At 39.2% G+C, this 15,110-nt stretch overlaps 2 protein-coding genes across 5 annotated transcripts in view; one reads left to right on the top strand and one right to left on the bottom strand.

The window, feature by feature from the left end:
* The window catches only part of POP1 (POP1 ribonuclease P/MRP subunit), a 36,564-nt gene extending 32,541 nt beyond the window's left edge, over positions 1–4,023 (bottom strand). The window contains exons 1-2 of one of the 4 annotated variants that reach the window (XM_081816308.1): positions 3,912–3,995; positions 3,247–3,330 (exon numbers count right to left, since the gene is read on the bottom strand). The gene's annotated coding sequence lies outside the window, so the exon portion shown is untranslated. Of the gene's footprint in view, positions 1–502; positions 1,037–3,246; positions 3,331–3,911 lie in introns of those variants that run through there. The other 3 variants (XM_081816307.1, XM_081816310.1, XM_081816309.1) reach the window with 3 other exon arrangements.
* A 65-nt stretch (positions 4,024–4,088) lies between these two features.
* RIDA (reactive intermediate imine deaminase A) lies at positions 4,089–15,104 on the top strand. Its single transcript, XM_081816311.1, has 6 exons — positions 4,089–4,270; positions 10,909–11,014; positions 12,762–12,816; positions 13,044–13,112; positions 13,858–13,913; positions 14,913–15,104. The coding sequence occupies exons 1-6, from the start codon at positions 4,206–4,208 to the stop codon at positions 14,973–14,975; spliced, it is 414 nt and encodes a 137-aa protein (XP_081672437.1). The 5' UTR covers positions 4,089–4,205; the 3' UTR covers positions 14,976–15,104.
* Positions 15,105–15,110: the final 6 nt, after the last annotated feature.

Genomic DNA, 15,110 nt, shown 5'->3' with positions numbered 1-15,110 from the left:
AGTCTGCTTCTTCTTCTCCCTCTACCTCTTCCCACTCCTGCTCTCTTTCTCTCTCGCTCACTCTCTCAAATAAATAAGATCTTAAAAAAAAAAAGCAAAACATTATTGGAACTTAGTGGTCTGTTATTGAGATTTTCCCAGCAAAACTTCTATTTTAGGGGTGCCTGGGTGGCTCAGTTGGTGAAGCAACTGCCTTCGGCTCAGGTCATGATCCTGGAGTCCCGGGATCAAGTCCCGCGTACGGCTCCCTGCTCGGCGGGGAGTCTGCTTCTCCCTCTGACCCTCCCCATCTCATGCTTTCTCTCTCTCTCAAATAAATAAATAAAATCTTTAAAAAAAAAAAAAAAAAAGAATCCTGTGCAAAGGAAGGAAGCTCAGAGTAGCAGAGCCAAGCCGTTCTCAAAGCATTTCAGTACTTTTACACTAGTCTTTACGGGCACCTATACAGAGAATTACCACGAAAGCAACAGCTCCAGAGGTAGAGTAGTACAGTGGGTTGTACCTGTGCCTCAAAGAGAAGGCAGCAAGGCCACTGGTGACGTAGTTTTCCAAACTAGCGGACACCCCTCGGTAAAGCAGCAACAGGAGGAGAGGGGGAGGGAGTACAGTCTTGTTTTGATTTATTGCATTCCTGGAAAATTCAGTGTATATTAAAACCATGTAACTGATATTTTGTGCTCTTATGTAAAACAGGTATTAGGCTACTGTGGGACTTTCCTGCACACTCCAGCATGTCTGACATCCCTGGGCCCAGCCCGATAAATTTCAGCAGTGTTACCCCACTCATTATGCCAACCAAAACACCTGCACAAACTAACAGACTGCCACATCAAGAATCACACCACTCCTACTGAATGCCATTGAATGAACTACCACCCATTCACTTACCTCTTTCCCAATGCTGGGCTTCATTCAAAATTAAGAGTAACCAGTGTTGGGTAGTATTTAAGAACCCTTCCTTTGGAGTTAGAAACACCTGGATCAAATACCTTCCTTAACACTTTTTAGTTACATAATCGTAGGAAAGTTACTTTCCCTCTTTGAGCCTCAGTCCCCTCCTCTATAAATGGGAATCATCACAAGGTTGCTGTGAGAATAAAGTAATGTACATAACATACTGAGCATGGCGCTTTGCAAAAACTAAGGGCTTGATTTAACAGTAGCTATTATTCTCAGAGTGAGAAGAGAGAGGAGAAGATAAAACTGAGCCGGCCAGAGGAGGCAGATTGAAATAACAGAGATTATGTCATTTCACCTTCTCATTCCATTCTGCTTTCACCTAAATAAAGGACAACTACATGTACACCAAAAACCACTTTTTAAATTTAAAGAATATATGGGGGGTGGTGGGTGTGGGGTGGGATTGGGCGTGGGGGGCAGCAGCTCTTTCTGCCCATGGGTCCTGCCCCCTTGTTTAATAAAACCACCATTTTGCACTAAAAAAAAAAAAATATATATATATATATATATATATATATGAAGTAAATGAAGTTCTGCAGAACTAGTCAGCTAGTGAATGACATGGTTCAGATCAGTCTGCATTAAGAACCATTCAGAATGGTTTTACAGAACAATTTAGTTCACCTACTATTATCTGCTTGAATCAGAACTTACCCAGCAATCAGAGCACTACCTGGGAACTCTGGTCTACTCAGCACTAGAATAGGCCAGGAGCAGGCTGGGACTTGGGGATTGGGGTAAACTTTGATACCAGACTAAAAAATTAGCAGACTGAACTAGCAGTGGTCCTCAAATAGTTCTAGCAGCAGAAGAGAATGAATATAGACTATACTCTTATGAGGTCTGAAGATTTTGCTTAAAAATAGCTTCCAGAAGAAATCTTAAATCTTACCTGAGCAATCGGGTGAGTTTCACTATATTACTCAGTTTTTGTGTTTCCACATTTACTCATTTAGCTTTAACAAGCACTAAATATGTGCCAGGCTTTATAAAACTGTTTTCCCCAAAATCTTCAAATAAATTGGACATATGTTTTCTCACACAGCTTACTATCACCTGGTTGACCATTTTCACTCCTTTATAATGGACTCCAGTTTGACAACCTGGGAATTAACCAGATGAACTCTGATTTCTTCCAGATCTAAGAAGTTGGTGATTTAGACTTGATACAAAATCTGCCTTAAGAATACCGGTACCTTGGGGCACCTAGGTGGCTTAGTTGGTTAAGTGTCCGACTCGGTTTCAGCTCAGGTCATGATCTCAGAATCGTGGGATGAAGCCCCTCACCTGGCTCCATGCTCAGTGCGGAGTCTGCTTGTCCCTCTCCCTCTGCTCCACCGCCCACTTACACACACGCTCGCTCTCTCCCTCTCTCTCAAATAAATAAATAAATAAATAAAATCTTATTAAAAAAGAATACAGGTATCTTGTTTCACAAGAAATATTTTACACAAGTTAAATTATTTGTAATGCCCCAAGAGAGCTCCTTAAAGAATCACATGGTGAATTACTTTGTAATAAAAAGCATCTCCTAATTGTCCAGTTTAATCAAATTTAACAACCTTTTGGGATCTATTCTTGCTCATTAGTTTTAGGCTGTGTATATACAAAAGCAGCACAAGGTTGTGGCCTCTTAAAGAATTTGGTTGTCTTAAACAGCTAACATTTATGGAGAACTTTATGTGTCAAGCACTAGTCTACATGCCTTATTCATTCAATTCTCAAAGACTCTATGAGGAAGGTACTAGTACTACCCCCATTTTATAAATGAAGAAACTGAAGCACAGAGAGGTAACATAACCTGACCAAGGCCAATAAGATTGTAAGTGTGCTGGGAGTCAAACCAGGCAGTCTGGCTCTATTCACTATTTTTAAGACACAAAACAATTAGAGAACAAGACAACACACATTAAAAGACTGAATTTTGCAGTATAGCACAATGGGAAGCTGAGTAAGAAGAGAAAATGTGGATCCACAGGGAAAGTCAATGAGAAAATAGGATTTCAGTTGTGTGGAATTTGGATAGGGAAGAAAGAGTATTCAGGAATCTTCTGTGTGATTTCAGGAGTGAGGACTCTGGATGACTTGAGTGGGATGAGTAGGCCAGGGAAACCAGACTGGAAGTTCTATTTTATTACATGCTTAAAGCCCCAAACCAATGAAAAAGCTCTAAAGGCTCTTGAGCAGGAAGTAGGAAAACCAAACCTTTGCAGTATGTAGGACAAATGAGAAGGAATAATGAGGATTTTCTTACGTTTTAGAAGCAGGGCACGGCAGGAATCTTACCTGTCTTTTTCACGGTTGTCCCTCCAGCACCTAGCAATGTGCCTTGCACAAATTGGGCTCAACATATATTTGTTGAATGTAAACCTGCTAGCATAAATGGAGTGAAGCGTGCTTATAATGCATTTATTTACAGAATGAGAAATATTTGGCCAAGTACCACTCCTTCTGACACGGCATGACTATCTGCCAAGAGACCAGCCATCTTCTATCTTCCTTTTTGAAATCAGATCCCAGTCACTACGGCTCGGTTCAGATCTAAGGGGAATGCGTAGAGACCTTGTGAAGCCGGAGGAGCACTCATGAATGGGAACATGGGAGGGGCGGAAGGTGGACGACGCCCAGATCTCAGCGTGGTCCCCTTAATGACCCAACTCATTCCTTCAGAGTGCCTGGCAGGACGGGGGCGCAAGCCCATTCCGAGGACGGCGTCCGCCCGGCGGGACAACACGGGGAAATGACAAACGCAGGGGGCTCGAGCTCAGGGGCCGAAGGAGGCGCGGGGCGGCAAGCGGGGCCCAGGCGCAGGCTGCCAGGGAGGAGAAGGTCAGCGGGGTCTGAGCGACGGAAGACTGGGAGGAGAGCCGGACAGGTGGGCCCGCGCGGGGCCGTCACATACTCCCCCCTAACTCGCGGACCCTGGGGGAAACCAGCCCCTCACGACCTACCTGCCAGAGGCTCTGAGGGAGGAATCCAGGGCTCCCCGAGTCAGAATGACAAGCCTCTGCGACAGCCCTCTCCGTGGGGATGTGTGCGGCGAGCAATCTGCAGGGCGCATGCGCCAGCGCAGTCGCGGCCTCCACGTGGCCGGGAACCTGGCTGAGACTACAACTCCCAGAATGCCGAGCGAACTCGCTCCGGGAGAAGAGTTACTACCCGGACTGGTTGGTCTGGTGAGACGCTAGCAGAGGCAGTGGACGGGATTCTTCTCTTGGAGGGGCAGCACGATAAAAGGGTTAGCCATGGCGTCTCTGATCAGAAAGGTGATCAGCACTGCGAAAGCCCCAGGGGCCATTGGTCCCTACAGGTAACGAGGCGTGGGGGAGCGCGGACGGACGCTGGGCATGTGGGGTCGGGGGTCCGGCGCTGGAGCCACTCCGGGTCAGAGCTGGGGCGGGCCTCGGGCTTCATCCGGTCCAACCTACTCAAACTCGCTGAACTCGGGAAACAACCCGGGAAACAACCCGGGAAAGGGTCAAAGCACCCGGAGACCCATAGAGCGGGAGCCTGTGCTCCCAGGGACTGCTCCGGACCCGGAGGGCCAGAGCGCTTCGCCTGCCATAAGGGGTCAGGTTTTGTATTCTTTTTGGTAACCATTTTATCAAGATATAATTAACACACCCATAAAATTCACCCCTTTAAAGTGTACAATTCAGTGATTTTTTTATTATACTCACAAAATAGGGCAGCCATCACCACTATATAATCTCAGAATATTTTAATCACCTCCAAAAGAAATCCCATACCCATTAGCAGTCATTCCCCATTCTTTTCCCCTAACCCCTGGCAACCACTAATCTATTTTCAGTTTCTGTGGATTTGCCTGTTCTGGACTTCTCCTGTAAATGGAATCCTACAATATGTGGTCCTTTGTGACTGACTTCTTCCATTTTAGCATAATGTTTGGTCTAACCCTCTCTTAATTCAAAGGAGTAAATTCCATGAACAGATGTGGGTGTCCATCTGGAGAGAGCTGAATTCTTTTCACAGAAATGCTTAGCAAATAGATGCTCATCTACCCAAGGCACTGAGTTTTACAGTCCGTATAGAAATGCATTGGGATGTTTATGAATTCATTGCCCATGCTCATTTCCCACTAATAAAGTCAAATACAAATCAACAGAAATCATTTCCTAAGATGGCCTCAACATGCTCTAGCTAAATATATGTATACTGGCCAGAAAGTCTACCCTGTGTACATGCATTTCCACTCGTCAGAAGTGCTGCAAATATAAAAAGGTTAATTTCTTTTTTAAAAATCCTTTTTTTGGGGCGCCTGGGTGGCTCAGTCGTTAAGCGTCTGCCTTCGGCTCAGGTCATGATCCCAGGGCCCTGAGATCGAGCCACGCATCGGGTTCCCTGCTCCGCGGGAAGCCTGCTTCTCCCTCTCCCACTCCCCCTGCTTGTGTTCCCCCTCCAGCTGTCTCTCTCTCTGCGTCAAATAAATAAATAAAATCTTTAAAAAATTTTTTTTAAAAATCCTTTTTTTTTTTCTCCTTAAAACGTCTCAGCTTTAAAACTGTTAGATCTTACCCTATGCATTCTTGGAGACCTTTTTCCCATAATATAATTTTTGTTATTTTAAATTCTTCACTAAAGTATACCATGTAAACCTTTTCTCATTCTCCCTTTTTAAAATATAGTATCTGTTTACTATTAAAATAACCACAAATGGAAAACTACAACTGAAACACTTCAACTATGATAGACCTATATTGAGTACCTACTATATGCCAAGCACTGCAGAGGCTACAAAAAACGTGTAAGAATTAATGCAGTGTGAAAGACATTCAGGCATGTGGGGGAAAGAAAAAGAAACTTTCATTTCGTGCATGCTATGACAACTAATCTTCTCTAAGTCCCATCCTCATTTTACAAAAGGAAGACTCAAGCTGAAAGTGAACTTGTCCAAGGTCAGACCGTCCATAAGTGGCAGAGCTTGATTTGAACAAGCCCTGGTTTTTTCCTCTGTACCACATTGCCATGAAAAATAACACAGATGCAGAACAATAAATACTATAGCAGGGTTAGAAACAAAATGCAGTGGGAGTAAAGGGTCAGCGGGGTGAGGGATGGCAAAAGAGGAGAAGAAAGAAATTGATGTAACTTGGGGCAGAGGAAGAAAAATCTAGGAGGGCTCCTGCAAGAGGTAGTCCTTGAGCTGGGTTTTGAAGGTTGTGTTTGCCATCTGTATAGTACTGTTATAAAGTGATTTTTAAATTACTTTGTTAAGGAATTAAGCAGGAAGTCAGAGGGAATGACTTGAGGCATAATTGTGGAAAAATACATGGCATAAAGATTTTTTGGAGGAAGTTTTAGTAATCCAACTACGACTTTTTTTTTTTTCATTTGCCAAATCTGTGTACCACCTATATCATAATTAACACTTTTATTTAAGCAGGCTCACTTTAACAAATTTAAAAAGGAAATTTTACAGCAGTACTCTCAATAGAAGACAACCCAGTGGAAGGTAACAGTAAAAAAATAAGCTCAATAAAATAAAAAGTATAATTAAATCCTAAGAAGCTGCTACAGTTGGCTTAGAACCCAAGGCCAGCTCTCTTTGTTAAAAGTGATAGATTTCTTTGTTTTCTAAAATTGATATCTTTTCTCCTTCATGTAATCAGAGGATTGATGTCATAACTGCTAACATTTATTGATGCTCACTTAGAACAAGGCACTGTTTTAGGTGCCTTAGTGCTTTATGTACACAGTTATTATGACAGTACTTATTTTTCAGATGAAGAAATTGATATACACGTGGTTAAATAATTCGCCCAATGTCAACCACCAAGATGGGATGTGACAGAATTTGAACCTAGGCAGAGCTCAATCTTCATCATGTAGTTTGCTGTCTCCTGCCATGGAAGAACTCAAAGAGAATTGAAAAAGGAGTCCTTTCCTTACTGTGATTCAGTTTGCTTATGACCTACACTTTGGGAAACACTGGTTTTCAGAGTTGGACTTTGAATCTGAATTGCTGTTTTGCCTCTTGCTAAAAATTAGCTTTTAGCAAAGTCTAGATTGTGATCGTTCCCAACTATCTAACCTGGAGAGTATAAACTTTATTTTGTATGCACTGAGGAGTCTTCAAATGTTTTTGAAGAGGAAGTGACATGATCAGATTTCTTTTAAGAGTACTCTGATAATTATTTGGGGAAGACATTAAGAATAGTTAAGGGGGTATTACAATAAAAGTAAAAATCAGTAATCTTTTTCCTCCTCTGCCCTGATCGCTCCTCCTCAGTCACTCAGTGGTTTTACTTCAGAGCAGAAGCAACCCCTACCGGAAACAAACACAAAGTGATTATAGACCCTAGAGCATACACCTTCCTCAAGTGTGTACTTTGTTCAAGATAGCAAGTATGACACTAATATTCCTGGGTGACTCGGAATCAACTATCTTTATAAAGCTGCAAGAAAAAAAGAAGGAAATCAAATGTGTATACCAATATAATAAAAGACAAAACATCAACCAGCTTCACTGTGTGGAGACTTTCTAGGACACATTGTCCTCTTGTGCTTCTTTGTATCCAGCCAGAGATCATACAAGGCCACTAAAAATGGTGCTAATTTTCAATATTTTATCTTGAAGAAAATGACACTCCAACTAACTAGTCATATCCTGATAAAGTTAATAGGATATGTTTGAAGAACCATTTGGAAACCAATTTTTGTGCATGGAGTTTGTAGTGAGCACAGTTTTTGAAAATTCTGGGTCTCCTCCAGGATGAATTCAAATGTGTTGAACTTTCAGTCCCTGGCATTTTGATGGATGGGGTGTTGTCACCAATTAGCTAATCAGCTTAGCACATTTCAGGAATACCTCAGGACAGAACCTTGAGAGATTTCAACATCACAATATTGCATTGCTTTTCATTTTGCTAGCACACTACCCAAATAGTCATGAAATTTGGAAGTGATAGTCCATGTGGCGTAGATTACAATTTGAGAATTATTACTGAGATGCTTTTGAAAGTGTTATTACCCTATGACCTGGAAATAGAACAGTATACTTTTAAATTTTCTGGAGTCTAATGACTTGTCAGTGGGTAGTAGGATGCCATGATCAGGAAGGGTCAACTATTTAATTATCTTTGTGAACAATCTCTTTACTAATCTATTAAGAGATAACTCACATAGTTCAGATAGTCTTAGACGTCTGTTAATTTTCGGAGAATAAATGAATTCCTTTTTACTATCACAAATTTTTTGACCAATCGTAATGCATATGGGCTTAAACTGTTTCATGTATGGAGAGAGCTGAAGTTACTTTGCAAAGGGCCCAGAGTAGCCTAGTTCTACACAGGACAGTTAATAAGAAACCTTGTTAGCTGATGATGCTTTTCAACCTGAGGAAAGTTTACACATTAACAAACTCAATAGTTACCTGTTTCTGGGCCAGGGTGAAAGCCAGATAGTTGAGAAGAATTTCTAGACTTTCTAAATCCTATTACCAAGTTTAAATCTACCCTGTTCCACTCTCCAAAGCCCACACAATAAGCCAGTAGGTCCTGCTAAAAAGATTCTTTACTGACAGCCAGTCATTTAAGCTAGTAAGCCTTTAGAGAGCAAAACATCAACAAGAAGTTACTGTGTGCCCACTACGTGCAAGAAGTCACCTCAACCCTGTGCAGCTGGAGACACTAAGACACAGCTCCTGTGTTCAGGGAGTTTACAGTCTGGCACACCCCAGAGGTAGTATAAGAACAGACCGAGCTATGATGTGAGGCAAGATCCTGTACATGGTATAGAAAAAGCTCCTCTGAGGTTCAGATGAAAAAAAGGCTTAGTTACTTGCCCAGGGAAAATTGTGTGATGGTTTTCGGTGTAGTTTTGTTTACAATAACAAAATGCTGGAATTAAAGGTAACTAGTTAAAGTATGTCCATGCAGTGAAATACTACACAACTTTTAAAAGAATAAGGATGCATCCTGCATACAGTTATGGGAAGATCAGGATATATTGTTGAGTGAACAAAGCAAAATGTAGAGGAGTGTTTAATATACTACATGTTGTATAAAAAAAAGATGTTTAGTATACTACATGTTGTATAAAACAGGCAGAAGATAATATATTCATTTTTATTCATATATGCATGAAAAAACTTTGGAAGAATATGTAAAGAAAAGCATTGGTTATCTGTAGGGACTGGAAATGGAGCAGGAGGAAAATAAGGAAAGAAAGGAAGAGATTTTTCACTGAGATTCTTTGGATAGTGTCTAGATTTTTTAACCATGTGAATGTTCTCTTATTCAAAAAATTATTAAGAAAAAATTATAGGGGCACCTGGCTGGCTCGGTCACTAGGGCATGTGTCTCTTAACCTTAGGGTCATGAATTCAAGCACAGAGCTTGCCTAAAAAAAAAAAAAAATATATATATATATATATTATAAAGAAAAAACATGGTCAGGAAAATCAGGGGAAACATCATGAAATAAAAGGAAAGCTTAAAGCATATTGGAAAACACTATAGGGAACTAAAAGATTAGAAATGAGAATGTAGTATTAGAAATGTAAAATTAGAAATGAGAAGATGCTGTTTCTAAATAAGCATGGAAATGGTAAAACAAATTTTACTTCTGAATTTAAACTGCTACTAAGGTTTCTTTATCAACATTTTAAAAATGGTGGCACTTACTGCCACTGAATTGTGTACCTAAAAACAGTTAAAATGGTAAATATATTTTACCACAATTAAAAAGAGAGACAGAGGGGTTTTCTTTATCCAAAAAGGAAAAAAAAAAATTGAATTGATTTGTTTGGCTTTTTTTCAGGTCTTGATGTGGCTTATTCTGTTTCTTGTGATTTATCCTAATTCTGAAATTTAGTATCCTCATTACAAGTCATTTCCAAAAGCAAGCACTTTGCAGAAATGAGGTGTAACCTCCCAGATGAAATCTTGTCTGAGAATCATTACTCCTTTTCTTAGAGTGCTCTTGGCATTTCATTTCTGTTATTTTACAGCTCTGTTGAGGTGTAAGTTACATTAAAATTCACCCACTTTTAAGTGTAGACTACCATGAATTTTTGTAAATGTCTAGAGCCATGTGCCTGCCACCACAGTCAAGTTTTAGCACATTTCCATCACCCCCCCCAAAAATTCCCTCATACCGTACATTTGTGGTCAGTGACCACTGACCCAGGAAGCCACTAATCTACTTTCTGCTGCTATTCTGTCTTTTCTAGACTTTCATATAAGTGGAATCAAATAATATGTAGTCTTTAGTTGGATCTATCGGTGGATTTTTTTTTTATTTTTTGTTTTTCTTTTTTGCTGTCATGAATAATGCTGTTCTGAATATTCATGTAAGGTCTTTGGACATATATTTTCATTTCTTTTAGGTAGTTCCTAGGAAAGAAATCGCTGGGTTGCATGTTAAGCGTATGTTTAAGTTTTTAAGAAACTTGCCAAACTCTTTTCCAAAGTGTGTACTGTTTTTGCATTCCCACCAACAATGTATAGGGTTCTGGTTGCTTCCCATCTTCACCAGTACTTACTATTATCAGTGACATCTTATTGTGTGTAGTAGTATCTATTAGGTTTTGCTTTACATTTTTCTAATGAGTGATGTTGAGCATCTTTCATGTACTCCCTAGTTCTTCATATGTCTTCTTTTATGAAATACCTGTTCAGTCACTTGCCCATTTTTTATTGGGTTGTTTATCTTCCTGTTTTTGAGTTATAAGAGTTCTTCATATATTCTGGATGCAAGTTCTTTGTTAGATATATGTTCTGCAAATATTTTCTCCCAACCTGTGACCTATATTTTCATTTTCTTAAAGATCTCTTTAGAAAAGCAAGTTTTTAAATTTGAATGAAGTCCAATTATTGAGTCTTTTATTTTACATTTTGTGCTTTTTGTGTCTTAGCAAAGAGATCTTTTAGCATTGAATTTTGTATTTTATATCTTTTGTATACACTGAATTTCTGTTTGTTGCAGTCAAGCCGTGTTAGTCGACAGGACCGTTTACATTTCAGGACAGCTAGGCATGGACCCTGCAAGTGGTCAGCTTGTGCCAGGAGGGGTGGCAGAAGAAGCGAAGCAAGTATGTCATTTTTCACATTTGAAGTTCCCTTCTTGACTGTTTTTTAATACTGGGGGGTATTAAGAATCTACTTGGCTGATTTTTTTATAGAGATTATCAGATAAATGCTTTTAGAGTTACATACTGATTACTTTAAGACGGTTTTATGTCAGTAGAAAGTTCAAAATTTGAGGAATCATTTAACAAGCAAAAAAAAAAAGTCTACCTTCCAAGGTGACTTCAAACCTGAATTATTGGATATTCACTCAGGATATACATATTACCAAATCGTCATGTTATATACCTAAAACTGATAAAATATTAGATGTCCATTATCTCAATAAAATTACTTAACTCTCAGTTAAATTATTGAAACCAGATAGCATCTTGTCATTTCTACATGGATTGGAAAAATTTCTTTTTTTTTTTTTTTTAAAGATTTTATTTATTTGTCAGAGAAAGAGAGAGCACAAGCAGGGGGAAGCGACAGGCAGAGGGAAAAGCGGACCTGGGGCTCGATCCCAGGACCTTGGGATCATGACCTGAGCCGAAGGCAGACACTTAAGCAACTGAGCCACCCAGGCGTCCCTGGATTGGGAAATTTCTTATCAGGGCCACTGACCCGCAAAAAAAACACCACAAAAGTAAAAGTCAACATTTGTTAGTAAGAACTATTGAAGATTACGTGTAGTAGGTTTTTTCTTTTTAAATAAGAATGGGGAGTACAATTCTAATCCAATAAATAGAATTAAATTATAATTTTATGCATTCGCCAAGTCATTTGTATTATCCAAAGACAGAAACAACCTAAATGTCCGTCCATAAGGAACTAGTGAAATAAATCATGCTAGAGCCGTACAATTGAATTAATGCAGAAAAATCCCCCAAGGTTAATTGTTAACGTGATAAAACCAAGATGCAGAACAGCTTGCACAGTATGCTACCATCTGTGTGTGTGTGTGTCTGTGCACGTGTGCGGGTGTGCATATTCATGCTGGTTTGAGCATCAACTGTCTCCACAGGATATAGAAGGAAGCAGAAACAGTGGTCCCCTCTGAAGGAAACGGGGGAAGGGCAGTCCAGGGGGAGACATCTTTGCACTGGATTTGCTTCTTTATAGCTTTTGAATTTTTTGCCATATCTATATGTTACCTATTTAGAAGGTGAACTGTTTTCTAAACATAAAAATATCAAATATTATAATGTGACCAGTAAAGTGGAGAGGAATAATGAATTGAAAAAATAATACGTTAAGGAATGAGTAAAAACCGATGTTTTTCCAAAGGCCAGAGTGTCAAGCATATACCTAGTTTACTAATACTATTTTTTGAGAAAAAGATAAAAGTACTCTTTAAAATCAATTATTGCTTTAAAAGAAAACATATTTTAATGCTCACAGGCTCATACTTACCCTCCAAGTGATAGAGGGTTAGGAACTCCAGGAGCTTTCTCTGTTTCAGCTGAGTGGACGTCGACTGAGAACTTCACACACTCTAGCACTGAAGAAGAGACGTCAGTCCAGTCTCTTACTCACAAAAGGAGACAAGGTCTCACTATATTTCAAAAAGATTCATTTCCATTAAACGAAAGCCAAGAAGCAATTCACTTGTATGGAGGTGGCCTAGAAAGAGTAGAATTGCCTAGAAAAGGAGAATTTTTCTGCAACATAAGCTATTCAGTGGGGTATTAGCAAAAATTGCTTAATTGAGTTGAATTAAAACTTTACTATAACATCAGTGCCTTAGGCCTTTCTTGCCTTGCTTCATAGGCTCTTACAAACTTGGGTGAAATTCTGAAAGCTGCAAGCTGTGACTTCACTAATGGTGAGCAACTTGATATGCCTTCACATTTCTGTTTGATGTTTCTGTGGTCATTTTGAAGAACATTGAGCATCCAGTAATACATCATGCCATATCATCATTGCTTTTGAAAGTTGTTTTAATTTCAGTCCCATTTTAATCAAGACAGTCACAGAACCACATGTTTTTCTAAGTAATATTTTGGGTGAGACCAAACAGCTAAACCTAATAACAATGTATACGTCTTCTAGTGGTAAAAACAACTGTTTTGCTGGCTGACATGAATGACTTCAACACTGTCAATGAAGTCTACAAGCAGTGTAAGTAATTTGGCTTTATTACTGTATTCCATTTTAACAAGAAATGAATCTATTAACCTTATTGAGTGTCCATTATGAATTAAGAGTGATAGGAGCTGCTAAAGAAATGGCCATAGATCCTGTCCTAAAAGAATAGTCTGATTGAGAACATACAGTGACCCCCATGAAAAAGATCCAAGACATTTCTATGGTATTCCCTAGGATAATATACTACAACCCTATGAATTCATTTTCCTAAAGCTTAATATTGTTACACACTTCTCAGGTTTTTTAAGCCCTCCTAATAATTTTTTTAACACAAAGATTGTATTTTTTACTGCTGTGATATGGCCTCAACACCATCTCTGTTCAGGCTCTCAGAGTCATTAGCTGGTTAATTAACATTTTTATGCTTTGGTTTCCTCATATGCAAAATGGGGATAAAGCTTTATAGGGTTGTTGGAATGCTTAAATGAGTTCATACCACAATAAATATTGCTCCAAACATAAAACCCCATTCATATCAAACAAGATCGAAGTCTCAAAAGCATGTATTTTCAATTTTTTCCTGAAAGCTAAGACATTTTTAAAAAGTATTCAATATCATAGGAATCCTATGGCAAAATATTTTATCAAACAAATATGAATGTGAGCTTTTCTTAGTGTTGCTTATATCTAAGAATGGACAGATCTGTGAAGCACTTACCAGAGTCTTGATTGTGCAGTCATAATACAGTGTCTGAAAACTAAAATGAAATTCTTTTAGATTTCAAGGGTAGTTTTCCTGCAAGAGCTGCTTACCAGGTTGCTGCTTTGCCCAAAGTAAGTACACTTTAAAGTGACTAATGTACACAATTGTAAATTTCTACGTTGTGTTCTGAGTATAACAAACTAAGCACTTTGGCAGGAAATTTTTTAAAGAAAAAAAAAGAAATAATCTCTGCTTTCCAGGATCTTAAAGACTAAAAGGAAATACCCAATATTATATGCTGGGGGGAGGGGGGAGGGATTAAGAAACTTCAGAAATTTTTTTAATTTGTCTTAAAAATTAAGAAAATTAGAAGTCAAGGCCACACATGAACATGAACACAACAGAATCAGAGGGACTTAAATTGTAAGAGAAAGTAAAATACTAGCTGTATTGTTTTCACATATTTAGAGACTATACCCTGAGCCAGGGTAGTGAGCTCTGCAATAAAAAATTTCACGTGCCTAATGAAACATCCAGACTTCCATTAGAAAAATAATCTCAAAACCAGTGGCCCACATATTTTCTCACCATTGATATTGTGGTATTCAAATGTGATGAGAAGCTCCTAGCAGCACAGTATTCCTGCCTACAAAAAAGCAGCCTACTGACTTCCCTGTAAAGAAAATTTATCTTCTATGAGTGGTATGTTTATTGTTTTAATCAGTTGTTACTCGGAATGGTCAGTATTCCCAAACTTAACTAAGGTATTGAGTGTAGTGGAAGGAGCTCTGAACTTGGAATCGCAAAACATGGGTTTGAACCTCTGCCATTTAGCGCAGTGTCCTGGGACAGGTGAAAACCACCTCTCCAAGCTTCCACATATATCATTCTCCGGATTGAAGAGAGCACGCTGTCCCCTAGAGCTGCCGAGAGAATCCTGTGAGCTAATGCACTCAAATGTGTCTGACACGGGAGCCTGCCAGTGAATGCTTCCCCATCCTTCCCTTCTTTGAAAAATGTAATGTTAACAATGCTGTATTGCTATCAGTTGTATGTTTTTAGTAGGTATTCTAGAGCTCTCTTCATTCGTAAAAAATTACCTAACCGTTGCTTGATTATTTTCCTTGCAGGGAGGCCATGTGGAGATTGAGGCAGTCGCTGTCCAAGGACCTCTCACAACAGCGTCGCTATAAGTGGGTCCAGCGTTATTTAGTCTGGAATTTTAACAATGTCTTCAAATTAACATCTTAATTTTTACAGTTGACGTTGGAAAGTTTATAAATGACTTAAACATTTGAGGTCATTATGGAAATACCATATAATAAGGG

Source organism: Leptonychotes weddellii, chromosome 4, assembly GCF_054177405.1.
Source record: "Leptonychotes weddellii isolate Sample4059 chromosome 4, ASM5417740v2, whole genome shotgun sequence".
Classification (NCBI taxonomy): domain Eukaryota; kingdom Metazoa; phylum Chordata; class Mammalia; order Carnivora; family Phocidae; genus Leptonychotes; species Leptonychotes weddellii.
The sequence above is the reverse complement of the archived record's forward strand: the minus strand, read 5'-3'. Positions and strand labels throughout refer to the sequence as shown.

Bases quoted from the DNA above. Each gene is read 5' to 3' on its own strand.
- RIDA (XM_081816311.1), top strand. From the start codon at position 4,206: ATGGCGTCTCTGATCAGAAAGGTGATCAGCACTGCGAAAGCCCCAGGG. The intron at 12,817-13,043 runs GTGAGCAACTTG...TACGTCTTCTAG, and splicing joins AAGCTGTGACTTCACTAATG to TGGTAAAAACAACTGTTTTG. The intron at 13,113-13,857 runs GTAAGTAATTTG...AAATTCTTTTAG, and splicing joins CAATGAAGTCTACAAGCAGT to ATTTCAAGGGTAGTTTTCCT.